The sequence below is a fragment of the Pleurodeles waltl genome, chromosome 3_2 (genome assembly GCF_031143425.1).
Source record: "Pleurodeles waltl isolate 20211129_DDA chromosome 3_2, aPleWal1.hap1.20221129, whole genome shotgun sequence".
Lineage (NCBI taxonomy): Eukaryota > Metazoa > Chordata > Amphibia > Caudata > Salamandridae > Pleurodeles > Pleurodeles waltl.
In genome coordinates, this window is record NC_090441.1 from 224,032,192 (window position 1) to 224,047,891 (window position 15,700).

General features: G+C 44.9%; 1 protein-coding gene across 1 annotated transcript in view; it reads right to left on the minus strand.

Moving 5' to 3' along the window:
* LOC138286730 (CD5 antigen-like) overlaps nucleotides 1-15,700 on the minus strand; it is a 423,963-nt gene that overhangs the window by 256,887 nt on the left and 151,376 nt on the right. Inside the window, exon 3 of the mRNA XM_069227253.1 lies at nucleotides 11,156-11,476. Coding sequence (XP_069083354.1) covers nucleotides 11,156-11,476 — 321 coding nt within the window. The remainder of the gene's footprint in view (nucleotides 1-11,155; nucleotides 11,477-15,700) is intronic.

Consider the following 15,700-nt stretch of genomic DNA (forward strand, 5'->3'; position numbering starts at 1 on the left):
ACCCCTCTATACACTACACTTGCCTAGGTGGGAAACCAACTTTCACATTCCACTTTCTTAGTATAGGGTTTTATGGTTTGTGTTCCCCCAGGCCCATTTCTACCTATTGTGATTTTCACTAATTGCACTGTTTTCTAATTGTTTAGTTACCTGTTTTTGAATACTAGTGTACATATAGTGTATATTACTTACCTTCTAAGGGAGTATAGCCTCTAAGGTATATTTGGCAAGTGTGTCACCAAAATAAAGTACCTTTATTTTTGTACCAGTTTGTATTTTCTTTCATGTGTGTGACTATAGTGGTATGAGCTTTCCATGTCTCCTAGTAAGGCCTTTGCTGCTCATCCACACTACCCCTAGAGAGCCTGGTTTCTAGACACTGCCTACATTTCACTAATAAAGGATAACTGGACCTGGTATAGGGTGTAAGTACCTGAGGTACCCACCGCACACCAGGCCAGCCTCCTACACACATTGGATGGAAAGGGAAGAACTGCTGTAGGAGGAGGTGTAATCACACTGGATGAATGGTAAGAAATGCTGTAGGAGAAGGTCTAATCACACTGGACTGACAGAGAAGAAATGCTGTAGGAAGAGGTGTAATCACAGTGTGGTGGAAGGGAGGAAGTGCTGTAGGAGGAGGAATAATCAATGGATGGAAAGGGAAGAAGTGTTGTTGGAGGTGTAACAACGTTAGATTGAGAGTGAACTAGTGCAGTAGAAGGAGGTTTAATAACACTGGATGAAAAGGTAAGAAGTGCTGTAGCAGGAGGTGTAATCACACTGAATGGAAAGATAAGAAGTGCATTAGGAAGCAGTGTAATCACACTAGATGCAAAATGAAGTAGTGCTGTAGGAGGAGGTGTAATCACACTGTATGGAAAGGGAGGAAGTGCTGTAGGAGGAGATGTAATCACACTGGATGGAAACGGAAGTAGTGCTGTTTGAGGAGGTGTAACTTCACTGAATGGAAAGGTAAGAAGAGCTGTAGGGTGAGGTGTAATCACACTGGATAGAAAGAGGAGAACTTCTGTAGAAGGAGGTGTAATCACACTCGATGGAAAGACAAAAAGTGCTGTAGGAGGAGGTGTAATAACACTGGATGGTAAGGGAAAATGTGCTGTAGAGAAGGGTGTAATCACACTACATGGAAAGAGAAGTGTGGTAGGAGGAGATGTAATCACACTGGAAGGAACGAGAAGAAGTGCTGTAGGAGGAGGTGTAATCACACTGGATGAAAAGGGAAGAAGTGCGGTAGAAGGAGGTGTAAACACACTGAACTGAGAGTGAAGAAGTACTGTAGAAGGAGCTGTAATTATATTGGAGGGGAAGGGCAAAAGTGTTGTAGGAAGAGATGTAATCACACTGAATGGAAAAGGAAGAAGTGCTGTAGAATGGGGTGTAATCACACTACAATGAGAGTGAAGAAGTGCTGTAGTAGGAGCTATAATCATACTGGACGGAATGGGAAGAACTGCTGTTGGAGTAGCTGTAATCACACTGGATGAAAAGAGGTGAAGTGCTGTAGGAGGAGGTGTACTCACACTGGATGGAAAGAGGAGAAGTGCTGTAGGAGGAGCTGTAATCACATTGGATGGAAGCAGAAGAAGTGCTGTAGGAGGAGGTATAATCACACTGTATGGAAACAGAACAAGTTCTGTGAGATGGGGTGTAATCATAGTGGATGGAAAGAGGAGAAGTGCTGTAGAGGAGGTGTAATCACACTGGATTGAGAGTGAAGAAGTGCTGTAGGTGGAGGTGTAATCACACTAGATTGAGAGCGAAGAAGTGCTATAGGGGTGGTGTAAACACACTAGATTGAGAGTGAAGAAGTGCTGTAGGAGGAGGTGTAATTCCACTAGATTGAGAGTGAAGAAGTGCTGTGGAGGAGGTGTAATCACTTAAACAAATAGAAGTGGCTGTGCTATATGGTTTGCACTTCCTACAGTGGCACAATTTGTCATATGCTGTGCTATAATATCCTCAGGGTCCCCAATGGTACCACACCCAACCACTTCAGGTGCACAAATGTTCGGTTGAGAAAAACAACCTAGAGTTCATAACACCAATATACCATGGCACTCCAAAAAAGTCCATAAGGTTCAGGCCTTCGTGTATTCGAACAGAAACGTAGAACACTGTAATGTGGGCCATAAAGAAGATTTAATATGATTTGTTTTCATATATTTCCGATGGGAACAACATTCAACAGAAATTACAGCCAACACGTGTTTCGTCCATGGGACTTTCTCAAGGCTGCAACAGAATACATACACAGAGAAAACTTTATATAAAATCCTACCATCCCAGATATTGCATAGTTCAAACTGATATAATCTAAACAACAAAACCTACAAGTTCCAAGATAGTGAAAGAGATGTTTATATCAAAACAGAGACCTGAAAATACAATGGGGTCTCCCATGCGGTGGGTCTAAAGTACAAAGGAAAGAAAACGCTAAGTGAAAAAATCCAAGTGAGAAAATGAGACCACATGTGATGTAATACAACAAGCAGTGTGACTGTACATAGAATCTTGTGAGTAACCCAAGAGCCCACCTAAAACACTCACACACTAACATTCACCAACAACCCCAAAAAAGGGTGACCAGATTCGTGTTTAAGGAAAGGCGAAAAAGAAGAGTAATATAAGACACCAACCAAAAAAAAATGTAAACAAAATACCACAGTTTGTCATTTTCTGAACCCCGTCAATCTATGTCCTGGTTTTTTTTTTCCTATCCTCCAGAATAACATGTAATGCCAGATGAAAACAGATACCAAAATATAGTATACTGTGAAAACGCACTGTAGGAAGGTAGCCTCTTTCTAGCCTTGTTACCCCCACTTTTGGCCTGTTTGTGAGTATATGTCAGGGTGTTTTTACTGTCTCACTGGGATCCTGCTAGCCAGGGCCCAGTGCTCAAAGTGAAAACCCTACATTGTCAGTATGTTTGTTATGTGTCACTGGGACCCTGCTAGCCAGGACCCCAGTGCTCATAAGTTTGTGTCCTATATGTGTTCCCTGTGTGGTGCCTAACTGTATCACTGAGGCTCTGTTAACCAGAACCTCAGTGTTTATGCTCTCCCTGCTTTTAAAATTGCCACTGCAGGCTAGTGACTATCTTCACCAATTCTCATTGGCACACTGGAACACCCTTATAATTCCCTTGTATATGGTACCTAGGTACCCAGGGTATTGGGGTTCCAGGAGATCCCTATGGGTTGCAGCATTTCTTTTGCCACCCATAGGGAGCTCAGACAATTCTTCCACAGGACTGCCACTGCAGCCTGAGTGAAATAACGTCCATGTTATTTCACAGCCATTTTTCACTGCACATAAGTAACTTATAAGTCACCTGTATGTCTAGCCCTCATTTGGTGAAGGTTAGGTGTCAAGTTACTTAGTGTGTGGGCACCCTGGCACTAGCCAAGGTGCCCCCACATTGTTCAGGGCAAATTCCCCGGACTTTGCGAGTGCGGGGACACCATTACACGCATGCACTACACATAGGTCACTACCTATGTGTAGCGTCACAATGGTAACTCCGAACATGGCCATGTAACATGTCTAGGATCATGGAATTCTCACCACAATACCATTCTGGTATTGGGGGGAAAATTCCATGCATCCCCGGGTCTCTAGCAGAGAAACCGGGAGCTGCCAAACTGTCTTTCCGGGGTCTCCACTGCAGCTGCTGCTGCTGCCAACCCCTCAGACAGGATTCTGCCCCCCTGGGGCCTGGGCAGCCCAGTCCCAGGAAGGCAGAACAAAGGATTTCCTCTGAGGGAGGGTGTTACACCCTCTCCCTTCGGAAATAAGTGTGAAGGGCTGGGGAGGAGTAACCTCCTCCAGCCTCTGGAAATGCTTTGATGGGCACAGATGGTGCCCATCTCTGCATAAGCCAGTCTACACCGTTTCAGGGATCCCCCAGCCCTGCTCTGGCGCAAAACTGGAGGTGGGGTGGCATGGTGAGCAAAAGAACGATGGATTAAACTGAGATCTGTGACTGGGGTGAGTGTTTGCATTGTTCGGCACTCCGTCCATCATCCTTTTGTGTTGCTAAAGTTGCCCTAAGTGGGAAGGGTATGCCAGACGTGGGTCCCTTCCTCACTGTGCCACTGGATTCAATCTAGCCTGGCTGATGAAGGGTGAAACCCTGAAACCGGTCCCAGGATGCTTGTTTCCGGTCCAGGGAGGACCTGGCTTGGCAGTTCGGGCTGGACTGTTCCCATGAGGCACAGGGTTAAGACTGATTTGTAAATGGTTGGGTCTGAACTGGGGTGGCATGGTGAGCAAAGGAACGATGGACTAAACCCAGATCTTTGACTGTGGGTGAGTGTTTGCATTGTTCAGCACTCCCTCCATCATCCTTTTGTGTTGCTAAAGTTGCCCTAATTGGGAAGGGTATGCCCAGACATGGGTCTCTTGCTCACTGTGCAACTGGATTCAAGCTAGCCTGGCTGATGAAGGGTGAAACCCTGAAACCGGTCCAGGATGTTTGTTTCCGGTCCAGGGAGGAACTGGCTTGGCAGTTCGGTCTAGACTGTTCCCATGAGGAACAGGGTCAAGACTGATTTGCATATGGCTGGGTCCAAACTGGGGTGGCATGATGAGCAAAAGAACGATGGATTAAACTCAAATCTGTGACTGGGGGTGAGTGTTTGCATTGTTCAGCACTCCGTCCATCATCCTTTTGTGTTGCTAAAGTTGCCCTAATTGGGAAGGGTATGCCCAGATGTGGGTCCCTTGCTCACTGTGTCACTGGATTCAAGCTAGCCTGGCTGATGAAGGGTGAAATCCTCAAACCGGTCCCAGGATGCTTGTTTCTGGTCCAGGGAGGATCTGGCTTGGCAGTTCGGGCTGGACTGTTCCCATGAGGAACAGGGTCAAGACTGATTTGCATATGGCTGGGTCCAAACTGGGGTGGCATGGTGAGCAAAAGAACAATGGATTAAACCCAGATCTGTGACTGGGGGTGAGTGTTTGCATTGTTCAGCACTCGATCCATCATCCTTTTGTGTTGCTAAAGTTGTCCTAAGTGGGAAGGGTATGCCCAGACGTGGGTCTCTTGCTCACTGTGCCACTGGATTCAAGCTAGCCTGGCTGATGAAGGGTGAACCACTGAAACTGGTCCCAGGATGCTTGTTTCCGGTCCAGGGAGGACCTGGCTTGGCAGTTCGGGCTGGACTGTTCCCATGAGGAACATGGTCAAGACTGATTTGCATATGGCTGGGTGCCAAAACTGGGGTGGCCTGATGAGCAAAAAAACAATAGATTAAACTCAAATCTGTGACTGGGGGTGAGTGTTTGCATTGTTCAGCACTCCCTCCATCATCCTTTTGTGTTGCAAAACTGGACAAAGGAAAGGGGAGTGACCACTCCCCTGACCTGCACCTCCCAGGGGTTGTGCCCAGAGCTCCTCCAGTGTGTCCCAGACCTCTGCCATCTTGGATTCAGAGGTGTTGGGGCACAACTGACAACTGTGAGTGGCCAGTGCCAGCAGGTGACGTCAGAGACGCCTCCTGATAGGTGCTTACCTCTTTCAGTAGCCAAGCCTCCTTTCTCAGTAGCCAAACCTCATTTTCTGGCTATTTAGGGTCTCTCCTCTGGGCTATTCCTCAGATAATGAATTCAAGAGCTCACCAGAGTTCCTCTGCACTTCCCTCTTTGACTTCTGCCAAGGATCGACCGCTGACTGCTCCAGGACGCCTGCAAAACCACAACAAAGTAGCAAGACGACTACCAGCAATACTGTAGCGCCTCATCCTGCCGGCTTTCTCGACTGTTTCCTGGTGGTGCATGCTGTGAGGGCTGTCTGCGTTCACCCTGCACTGGAAGCCAAGAAGAAATCTCCTGTGGGTCGACGGAATCTTCCTCCTGCTAACGCAGGCACCAAACTTCTGCATCACCGGTCCTCTGGGTCCCCTCTCATTCTGACGAGCGTGGTCTCTGGAACACAGGAGCTGGGTCCAAGTGTCTCCCACAGTCCAGTGGCCCTTCTGTCCAAAGTTGGTGGAGGTAAGTCCTTGCCTCCCCACGCCAGACAGCAAACCTGTGGACTGCGTGATTTGCAGCTGCTCCGGCTTCTGTGCACTTTTCCTAGTATTCCTTTGTGCACATCCTAGCCTGGGTCCCCAGCACTCCGTCCTGCAGTGCTCAACCCGCTGAGTTACACTCCCATGTTTTGGGAACCTCCTTTGTGACTCTGAGTCGACCACTGTCTTCAGATCTTCCAAGTGCCTGCTCTGGTACTTCTGCAGGTGCTGCCTGCTTCTGCGGGGGCTCTCTGAGTTGCTGTGTGCCCCCTCAGTCTCCTCCTCCAAGGGGCGATATCCTGGTCTTTCCTGGTCCCCAGCAGTACCCAAAAACCTCAACCGCGACTCTTGCAGCTTGAAAGGCTTGTTTACAGTCTTTCTGCCTGGAAAGACTTCTGCAACCTCCAGCACGCCGTGGGACATCTTTCATTCAAAGGAAAAGTTGCTAGCCCTTTTCGTTGTTGCAGAATCGTTGGCTTATTCCATCTGGAGGCAGCCCTCTTGCACCTTAATTCGGGTTTTCTGGGCTCCTGTCCCCCCTGGACACTTTCATGACTCTTGGACTTGGTCCCCTTCTTTTACAGGTCCTCAGGTCCAGGAATCCGTCTTCAGTGTTTTGCTGGCAGTTGTGGTTCTTGCAGAATCCCCTATCACGACTATTCTGTCTTTCTGGGGTAGTAGGGTAACTTTACACTTACTTTTCAGGGTCTTGGGGTGGGGTATCTTGGACACCCTCACTGTTTTCTTACAGTCCCAGCGGCCCTCTACAACCTACACTAGGCCTGGGGTCCATTCGTGGTTTGCATTCAGCTTTTGGAGTATATGGTTTGTGTTTCCCTTGGCCTATTTCTACCTATTGCATTCTATTGTCATTCTACATTGTTTGCACTACTTTTCTTACTGTTACTTACCTGTTTTGGGTTTTTATAAATATAATTTGTGTATATTTCTTACCTCTTAAGTAAGGGTATCCTCTGAGATACTTTTGGCATATTGTCACTAAAATAAAGTACCTTTATTTTTAGTAAGTCTGAGTATTGTGTTTTCTTATGATATTGTGCTATATGATATAAGTGGTATAGTGGGAGCTTTGCATGTCTCCTAGTTCAGCCTAAGCTGCTTTTCCATAGCTACCTTCTATCAGCCTAAGCTGCTAGAAACACCTCTATTCTACTAATAAGGGATAACTGGACCTGGCACAGGGTATAAGTACCACAAGGTACCCACTACAAGCCAGGCCAGCCTCCTACACGCGCCAACCTTGATAAGTCTAAAAAAGAAAGGAGAGAGCAAAATATGTGTAACCATAAAAACTAAATGTAAAACAACATGCTATACGTCTGAAAATGCCAACGTCTGAAACGCCAAAATTGAATAGAAGCAAAATGCAAGAGAGATAATAAACCAACCGTGATATAAAAAAATACACCTGTATATGTATAAAGAAAAAACATATATTCCCAAGTAGTGGTGTGAAAGTGTCAGTCCAATAACTTATATTACTACTCAAAGTTTGTCCCAAATACAGAAAACCCACTATTGTATTAAGTACATCCAAAATAACGAATAATAGAAAAGTGTATTGATTGTGGTCCAACGTGAAAATGAATCTCTGACCCAAATGATTATGAATTCCTGGCAGCAAAATAGATGAAACCCACATATCTGCGAGTGAGCTAATTATAGATTATATACCGAAAAAGCAGACGCTGCGCGAGAATACGCGTAGGTAAAAATTGTATTAGACAGTGTTGGTGTACTGCTACAAGAATGAAAAATTTATACAGCACATACAATTAGTATGAAAAGTTAGTGCCCCGCAGCTTGTATGGAAAATAGAGACTCACCGTGAGTGTCTGAAAGGGATAGCTTGTAAAAAGAAAATGTAGTAACCAAAGAAACTCCCGTGTCCCCAGCCATCTTAAAGTGTGCGCCGTGTAAAGGAACACAGACATGGAAACAGAAAGCGGACTACACCCGCAAAGAAAATTTGAAAGAAAAAATGCCGACACCTCCAGTCGCCATTTTGAAGTGATCATACTCAATATTGAAATCATCCAAAAGCAAGTGGTTGCAAAGTACACGTGCAAACATAGTCGCGAAAACCGTTTGTATATTTCAATTGTGAAGCCAAAATTGGCACAATAAAAAAAGCACATTGAGAATACGTGATAAAATTGGCAACTCTTAAGTGTACAAAATATAAACACATAAGAAATAGAAACATGATGGTATGAGAACACATTTTTTGGATAATTTAAGAGATGGGATGTGAGGCAGATTTCCAAAGGGCACACCCAAGATCAGAACGAACATATAAATAAGAAAAGCAGAAGAAAAAAGAATAATAACAAGTATTAAAGCAATTAAATAAGGTTATCAACAAGTGTTATGTACAGTATTGCCACAAAGGCACAATTGTACATACATATCAAAGAGTAAGACACAAGCAAAAAATAGGCATATATGTAAGATAAAATGGGAAACAAACAAATGCAAAAGTTAAGATTAATCAAGAAACTGGAATATTGTAGTATGCTGACACTAATAATCATTAGAGTACTGAGATGTAAGAAAAGCATACTCATAGAAAAACATGTAAATCTTTGTCCATATTGAGTTCCAATTCTACTGCTCTTAATTTAATTATCCATTTACTCTCTAACTGTCTCAACATCAATGTCTTGTCAACACCTCTGGGACAAGTACCAACAGTGTCAATGCCATGCATGGAAATACCTGAAACCTCTGTGTCCATGCGCCGAATTATAATGTTGTGCAAAAGGATAATCAATATTGTTATGTCTTATAGCTCTGATATGTTCCTGTATCCTCTCTTTAAACGGCATGATTGTACTGCCAACATAGACACGGTTACACACACAGATAATGCACTACACAATATATCTGGTGGTGTTACAATTCATAAACTTCGAAATCGTATAGGTTCTGTTAGTATGGTAACAAAAAGTGGTAGTTTTATCTTTGACATAGCAACAAATACTACATTGCCACATAAAAAAAAAAACCTTAGGCAATTTTGAGAGCCAAGCTATATTCGTTAAAGAGGGCGCTATAAAGCTGTGACAAATCCGGTTCCGGAGCGTGCGCCCCCTGCTGTGTATAATCCGTGGTTTGTTGTAATTCCTTTGTTCAAGGTGTTGTCTGCTAAAAGCTGCAACCAATTTTTGCGACACATCTTATAAATCTCTGGACTAAGTGTACTATACGGGAAAATTAAAGATAGTTTCATGTGTTCCCTTATTCTATTTTTTCTGCCTTCTTTCTTATGTTCTTCTTGCTAGTAGCAATAGTGCTTGAACCCGTGGTAGAGAGTAGACTTTGCCTAGCCACCCGATTGATCCTAGTAATGGTATCATTAAGGAGTTTCTCAGGATATCCACGTGCACGCAAATGTTGTTTCATCTCCCCAAGTTCTCTTGTGAAGATCTCATCTTGACTACAATTTCAGCTAATTCTGATGGCCTCACTGTATGGTATAGTGTTAATCTGAGATCGGGGATGGAAACTCGAGGCATGTAGTATAGAATTACAAGCCGTGGGTTTCCTATAAATCCTGGAACAAATCCTGTTGCCTTTCACATAAAATGTTATATCTAAAAGTCAATCTCAGTCTCACTGTACGTGCTAGGGAATTTTATATTGTAAGAATTGGAATTTAAGTATTGAAAAAATAAATCGAGGGACCTGACATCGCCTGAGAAAAACATTAAGACATTGTCTATATATCTCCCCCAGTACAAAATGTGTTCAGTAAATTCAGGGGGACAATCACGCCAAAGATGCTCTTTTTAAAAAAAAATTGTCGAAAGATGGAGAACATGGCCACCCCTTGTATTTGGTGATACCATGCACCGTTATGTAGAAAGACATTGTTATCCAAAACTAATTCTATTAGGTCAATCAACATATTGGAATGCCCAAGTAGAGTCACATCTCTTTGTTCTAGAAAATGCCGTATGGCCACAATACCTTTGGATCTCAGGATACTGGTATAAAGTGAAGCTACATCCAAGGTAACTAGGAAAGGACCACAGGTACACTGGAAATCATTAATCTTTGATAATAAGTCTTTGGTATCCTTAATATATGATGGTAAGTTATACACAAAAGGTTGCAGGAAAACATCAATGAATACAGATAATTTCTCCATTAGTGAACCTATACCTGATATAATAGGTCGTAATCACACTGGATTGAGAGTGAAGAAGTGCTGTAGAGGAGGTGTAATCACACTTGCTTGAGAGTAAAGAAGTGCTGCAGCTGGAGGTGTAATCACACTAGATTGAGAGTGAAGCAGTGCTGTAGTGGAGGTGTAATCACATTAGATTGAGAGTGAAGAAGTGCTATATGGGAGGTGTAATCACACTGGATTGAGAGTGGAGAAGTGCTGTAGAGGAGGTATAATCACACTAGATTGAGAGTGAAGAAGTGCTGTAGGAGGAGGTGTAATCACACTAGATTGAGAGTGAAGAAGTGCAGTAGGGGAGTTGTAATCACACTGGATTGAGAGTGAAGAAGTGTTGTACCGGAGGTGTAATCAAACTAGATTGAGAGTGAACAAGTGCTTTTGGAGGAGGTGTAATCACACTGGATTGAGAGTGAAGACGTGCTGTAGAGGAGGTGTAATCACACTAGATTGAGAGTGAACAAGTGCTGTTGGAGGAGGTGTAATCACACTGGATTGAGGGTGAAGAAGTGTTGTAGTGGAGGTGTAATCACACTAGATTGAGAGTGAAGAAGTGCTGTAGGGGAGGTGCAATCACACTAGATTCAGAGTGGAGAGGTGCTGTAGAGGAGGTGTAATCACACTGGATTGAGAGTGAAGAAGTGTTGTAGGGGAGGTGTAATCACACTGGATTGAGAGTGAAGGAGTGCTGTAGAGGAGGTGTAATCACACTAGATTGAGTGTGAAGGAGTGCTGTAGAGGAGGTGTGGTTGCAGTGAATAGTTCACACAGGTTTAGTTGGAATCACACTGTTAAACCTTCAAGCACTGGGTGACACTGAGGCTGTAGATGGGAAGTGCTGTACCGTGCAGTAATTTTTGTTGAGTTTGGACTCCACAGCAGTCATGTGTGGTGGGGTGGTCCTTACCTGAGCAGTTCACAGCTGCATACCTTGCGTCATAACAAAAGTCCTGCATCTTGGTGCTGTGTGGACACTGCCACAAGCTGACCTCATCTCCTCTGCACTGGACTTCAGAAATCCCAACTAGATCATTCACTCCTGCCCCGAAGACTGAGGCTCGAGGGACTGAATAGGTAACTCCACATCCCAGCTCCTTACACACCACAGCAGCGTCCTGCAGGTCCCATTGGCTGTCACAGACTCGTCGCCACTTTCCAGTCACCTTCACCTGTACAACCCCAGCACAGGGGGCTTTGGAGTTTGTCAGTCGAACACGATTGCTGTAAGCTTCAAAGAAACAGAATATGTTTATAGTTACACATTAATGTTATTTATTCCCCATTATTATTATTATCATTTTTCCACTGTCTGCCAAGATTAGAGGAACACAGCGACAGAGACAGGAAAGGAAAGCGGTGTTAATCACACTTAGCGGACTTTGATTTCTTCTGAGGTCAGAGGCCAGCTCCCATCATCCTGATCTTTATTAACAAACACCTCTAAAGTGTTCACACCTCAATCTCTTTCTTTCGTGGATCTAGTTACATTTAATTAAGGTGAAAGCACATGATGGGAAACAACCATCCAACAGATTAGTCTAGAAGGATTTCTGACATGATCCTGCACTCAGTGGGACTTCAGTGATGCAGAAAGTAGATTTCATTCACACACTGACTTCACATGCATTGTGGGTTAGACAGTGATCTGAGGCTGGTGGGTGTATATTGTGGCTTCTCTCCAAGATTGTACCTTGTCCTGTCAGTGGTTGAAAATCTGCTACATTTACACATTTGAGTTATATTAACGCGTCAGTAGCAGTTGTTCTGGGCAGAGGATTTTACCTGATTTTTCCATTTCCAATCAACCATTTTCAGTGCATCAGACAAACGATACAAAAATTATGCAAATAAAATATCAACATGTGCAACACAAAACATTAAGGCCCGCATTTATACTTTTTTATAGCCGCATTTGTGCCACTTTTGCATCAAAAAATCACACAAATGCGTTGCTAAAAAAATATAAATATGGCCCTAAATTGTAGGAATTTCTGAAATTGTTCTTTTAAGAAATGAAAGTCGAGGAGAGGGGTTGGGATATCCACAGGAGTTAAGCTGCTGACGCACACATTAGAGTGGCATTGAGAGAGAAAGCAAGAGAAAGTAAGGGGGTCATTACGACCTCGGCAGTCTTTTTGCAAGACCACCGAGGGACCGCCGTGCGGAAGACCGACTGTGCAGGCGGTTTGCCGCTCGGCGTATTAGGACTGTCGGCTGCTCTCCGTCGTTATTCCGACGTAGAGCTGCCAACAGCCATACTTGCGGGCGGCGGGGAAGTGGAGGTTGCTCCACCTCCACCGCCACGCCAACAGAACACCGGCCAGCGAATCACGTCCTGTGATTCGCCGTGGCGGTGTTCTGTTGGCGGTGTGGTGTCTGCGGAGCTGCCCCCATGGCTCCCGTCCCCTCCCGGAGGATCGACGGACCAGGTAAGTTGATCGTCCGTTAGGGGAGGGGGTGCGTGGGTGTTGGGTGTTGTGTGCGTGCATGGGGTGTGCGTGTGTTTATGTAGAGGGGGTGTGTGAGTGCGTGTATGCTTGCAGGGGTGTTGTGTGTATGTGAGTGAGTGCGTGTATGGCTGTGGGTATGTCTGTATGGATGTGTGCGTGTATGTTTGAATGTGGGTGTGCGTGTCTGACTGTGTGTGTGGATGTAGGCATGTATGTCGGGGTGTGTGCGTGTGTGTGTTGGTGGTGCCTGCATGCGTGTCTGGTATGTATGAGTAATGTTATGTTGGGGGTCGGGGTGGGGAGGGGGGCCCTGCCACAATTGGGGGGTGGCAGTGGTGGTGGGGGGTGTAGAGGAGGGAGTCGGGGTGGGGGTGGGAGGGTGAGACCCCTATCAGTGCCAGGGAAGGAATTCCTTGGCACTGATAGTGCTTACCGCCATGGATTTCATGGTGGTTGAAACCGCTGGAAATCCACGGCGGTAAGCCGGGTCCAAATACCACCGATGGTATACTGACGCCCGCCGGGCTGGAGACCCAGGTCTCCAGCCCGGCGGTCGTCTCCACCCTGGCGGGCGGGACGGAGAACCGGCGGTTGACCATGGCGGTAACCGCCATGGTCATAATACACCAAGGTAAGACCGCCAGCCTGTTGGCGGTCTTACCGCCGGTTCTCCGCCATCCGCCAGGGTTGTAATGACCCCCTAAGTCTGTTGACAAGAAGAGTGGTGGATGCACTTTAAAAAATACTTCTCAAGTGGACAAAAAACTTAACCAGTGGAATGGAATGGAAATGATAACCATGTGTTGAACTTGGCCCTTTCTGCAGGGTCACCTCCACATTTTGTGCCTTCACTCTCCGGATATTCTGAATCCTATTTTGTTGTTTTTTAGGACTTTCTTCTGCTACCCAGTGCTAAAGTGCTTCTGCTCTCTCCCTTTAACCATGGTTGAATTCGCTCACAACCAACAGGCATTTTAATTTACTTACAGATCCCTGGGAAAGTGGCACTGCATGCACACAGGGCCTGTAAATTAAATACTACTAGCGGGCCAGAAGCGCATGAGAGACTTTTTCCACATGGTATTGAGCTGCCCGGTCACCCAACGATGATGGCTGAAAATGTTCAGGTCCTTCTTGGAGGTGGTTGGCCTAACATTGAGGCCTCCCCCAAAATTGCCTTGTCTGGTCTCCTGGACGACCTGGCTGGCCCAAGCAGTGCTGACCTCTGGCAGGTCTGCGAACGCTGCTGGCAAAATGGGGCTTCACCAAACATGAGAAGGTGCCAGATGCCCCATTCCCACCGCGAATAAAATATTATAGAAAGACCTGACTGCTTTGTGCTAAACTACCAGAGGGTTAAGCACAAGTTTATTTCAGATGTATTTGTGACTCCACCCTGACAAGAATTTTGGTTGCTGCTTGAGTAGTGTTTTACCACCCACAACCAGTTTTCCACACCTGATAAAATAAGTGCCGTCCTTGGAAAGACAGAGATGGAGAGTTGTGAGGGTAGGTTGTTAGTAAAACAACCTGATGCCAGTTTACTTCACTAAAGAAAGCAGACAATTCCTCCCAGAAAGTGATTTCTCAGAAGCTGTTTGTAGGAAGCTGGCTTTGTACATAGTGGACCAAAATGAGGTACACTGTGCAAAGAGTCCAAGCAATCCCTAGAGGTATCACAGAGGCACAAGTGACATACCAAATGCTCTGTGTTTGGGTAGTGTGGTCGAGAAGTTAGGCATATCAGAGGGTAGTGCTAAGCATGTAAGGGGCACACTCATACAGTAACTGAGACACAAACTCAATAAAGAAATCGGACACCATATTATAAAAATAACATACTTTTATCTAAATATTTATACCAAGATCGCAGGATTCAGGTGAGTACTTTTTGAGTTATGAACTTTTACAAATTTCAAAAGTTGACAGTGCAATTTTTGGAGCGGTAATGTTATTCTATGGGGAAATAATATAATGAATACTGCTACTTAGCAAAGACTTACAGGACCAATCTTCTAGAGTTAAGGTAAGTACAGGGCAAGGTCCAAAACAGCACCAACAGGTCAGTTCAGAAGGTACTAGGTCACCCAGGTGCGGCGGTGCTTTTCAGCATTGGGTGCCCAAAGGTATCCTATTGGGGAAAAACATTTACTGCATGCGGGCACTTAGCAACTTTTCCAGAGTTAAGCAAAGTATGGGGAAAGGTCCAAAGCGGCACCAACAGTTCAGTTTGGGAGGTACTGAGGCGTCCAGATGCAGAGGTGCTTTTCAGACTTGCGTGCCCAATGTTATCCAATGGGGAAAAACAGACACTACATACGGGCACTCAGCAACGACTTACAGGACTGTTCTTCTGTACTTGAGGTGAGTATTGGGCAAGATCTAAAACCACACCAACAGTTCACCTTGGGGGCTCTTGGGCATTTAAGTTCAGAGGTGTGTTATAGCATCAGTGTCCCATTCAAGTCTATGGGAATTGGTCCGGTTGGAAAGTCAATGAAAGGATGGATAGGAAGGTTAGTCATGGGGAACCCCTCATGGGCTCAACCCTTGCATACCAAGTGCCATCCTAAAATCATAGGGCATCATCCAAATCACAGTATTTAACATTCAGTGCAATGCAATATACACAGTGTACAAGCCATGTGTCTCATGACATCATCCAAGCCATCGTGATAGAAACATTTATGGAGGAGCTTACCTCCATGAGTACAACTATGGGCTTCTTCAATGCAAAACTGTCTGAGGTATCTTCAGAAATAAATCCATCTGAACTGATGACAACTAACCACAAACATATTGATTCCACCAATAGAAGGTTGAACAAGGTGGAATTGTAACTCAATGAGCTTCTGGATTGGAGAAAGGAAGTTGTGTCAAAATCTGATGGATATGGAGGACAGATTGAGAAGGAATGTTATTGTACTGCATGGTATACCAGTGCAAATGAAGAAATACAAAATGGTGTCTTTCTGTCAGAGACTTGCTTTAGCCACAGAAAC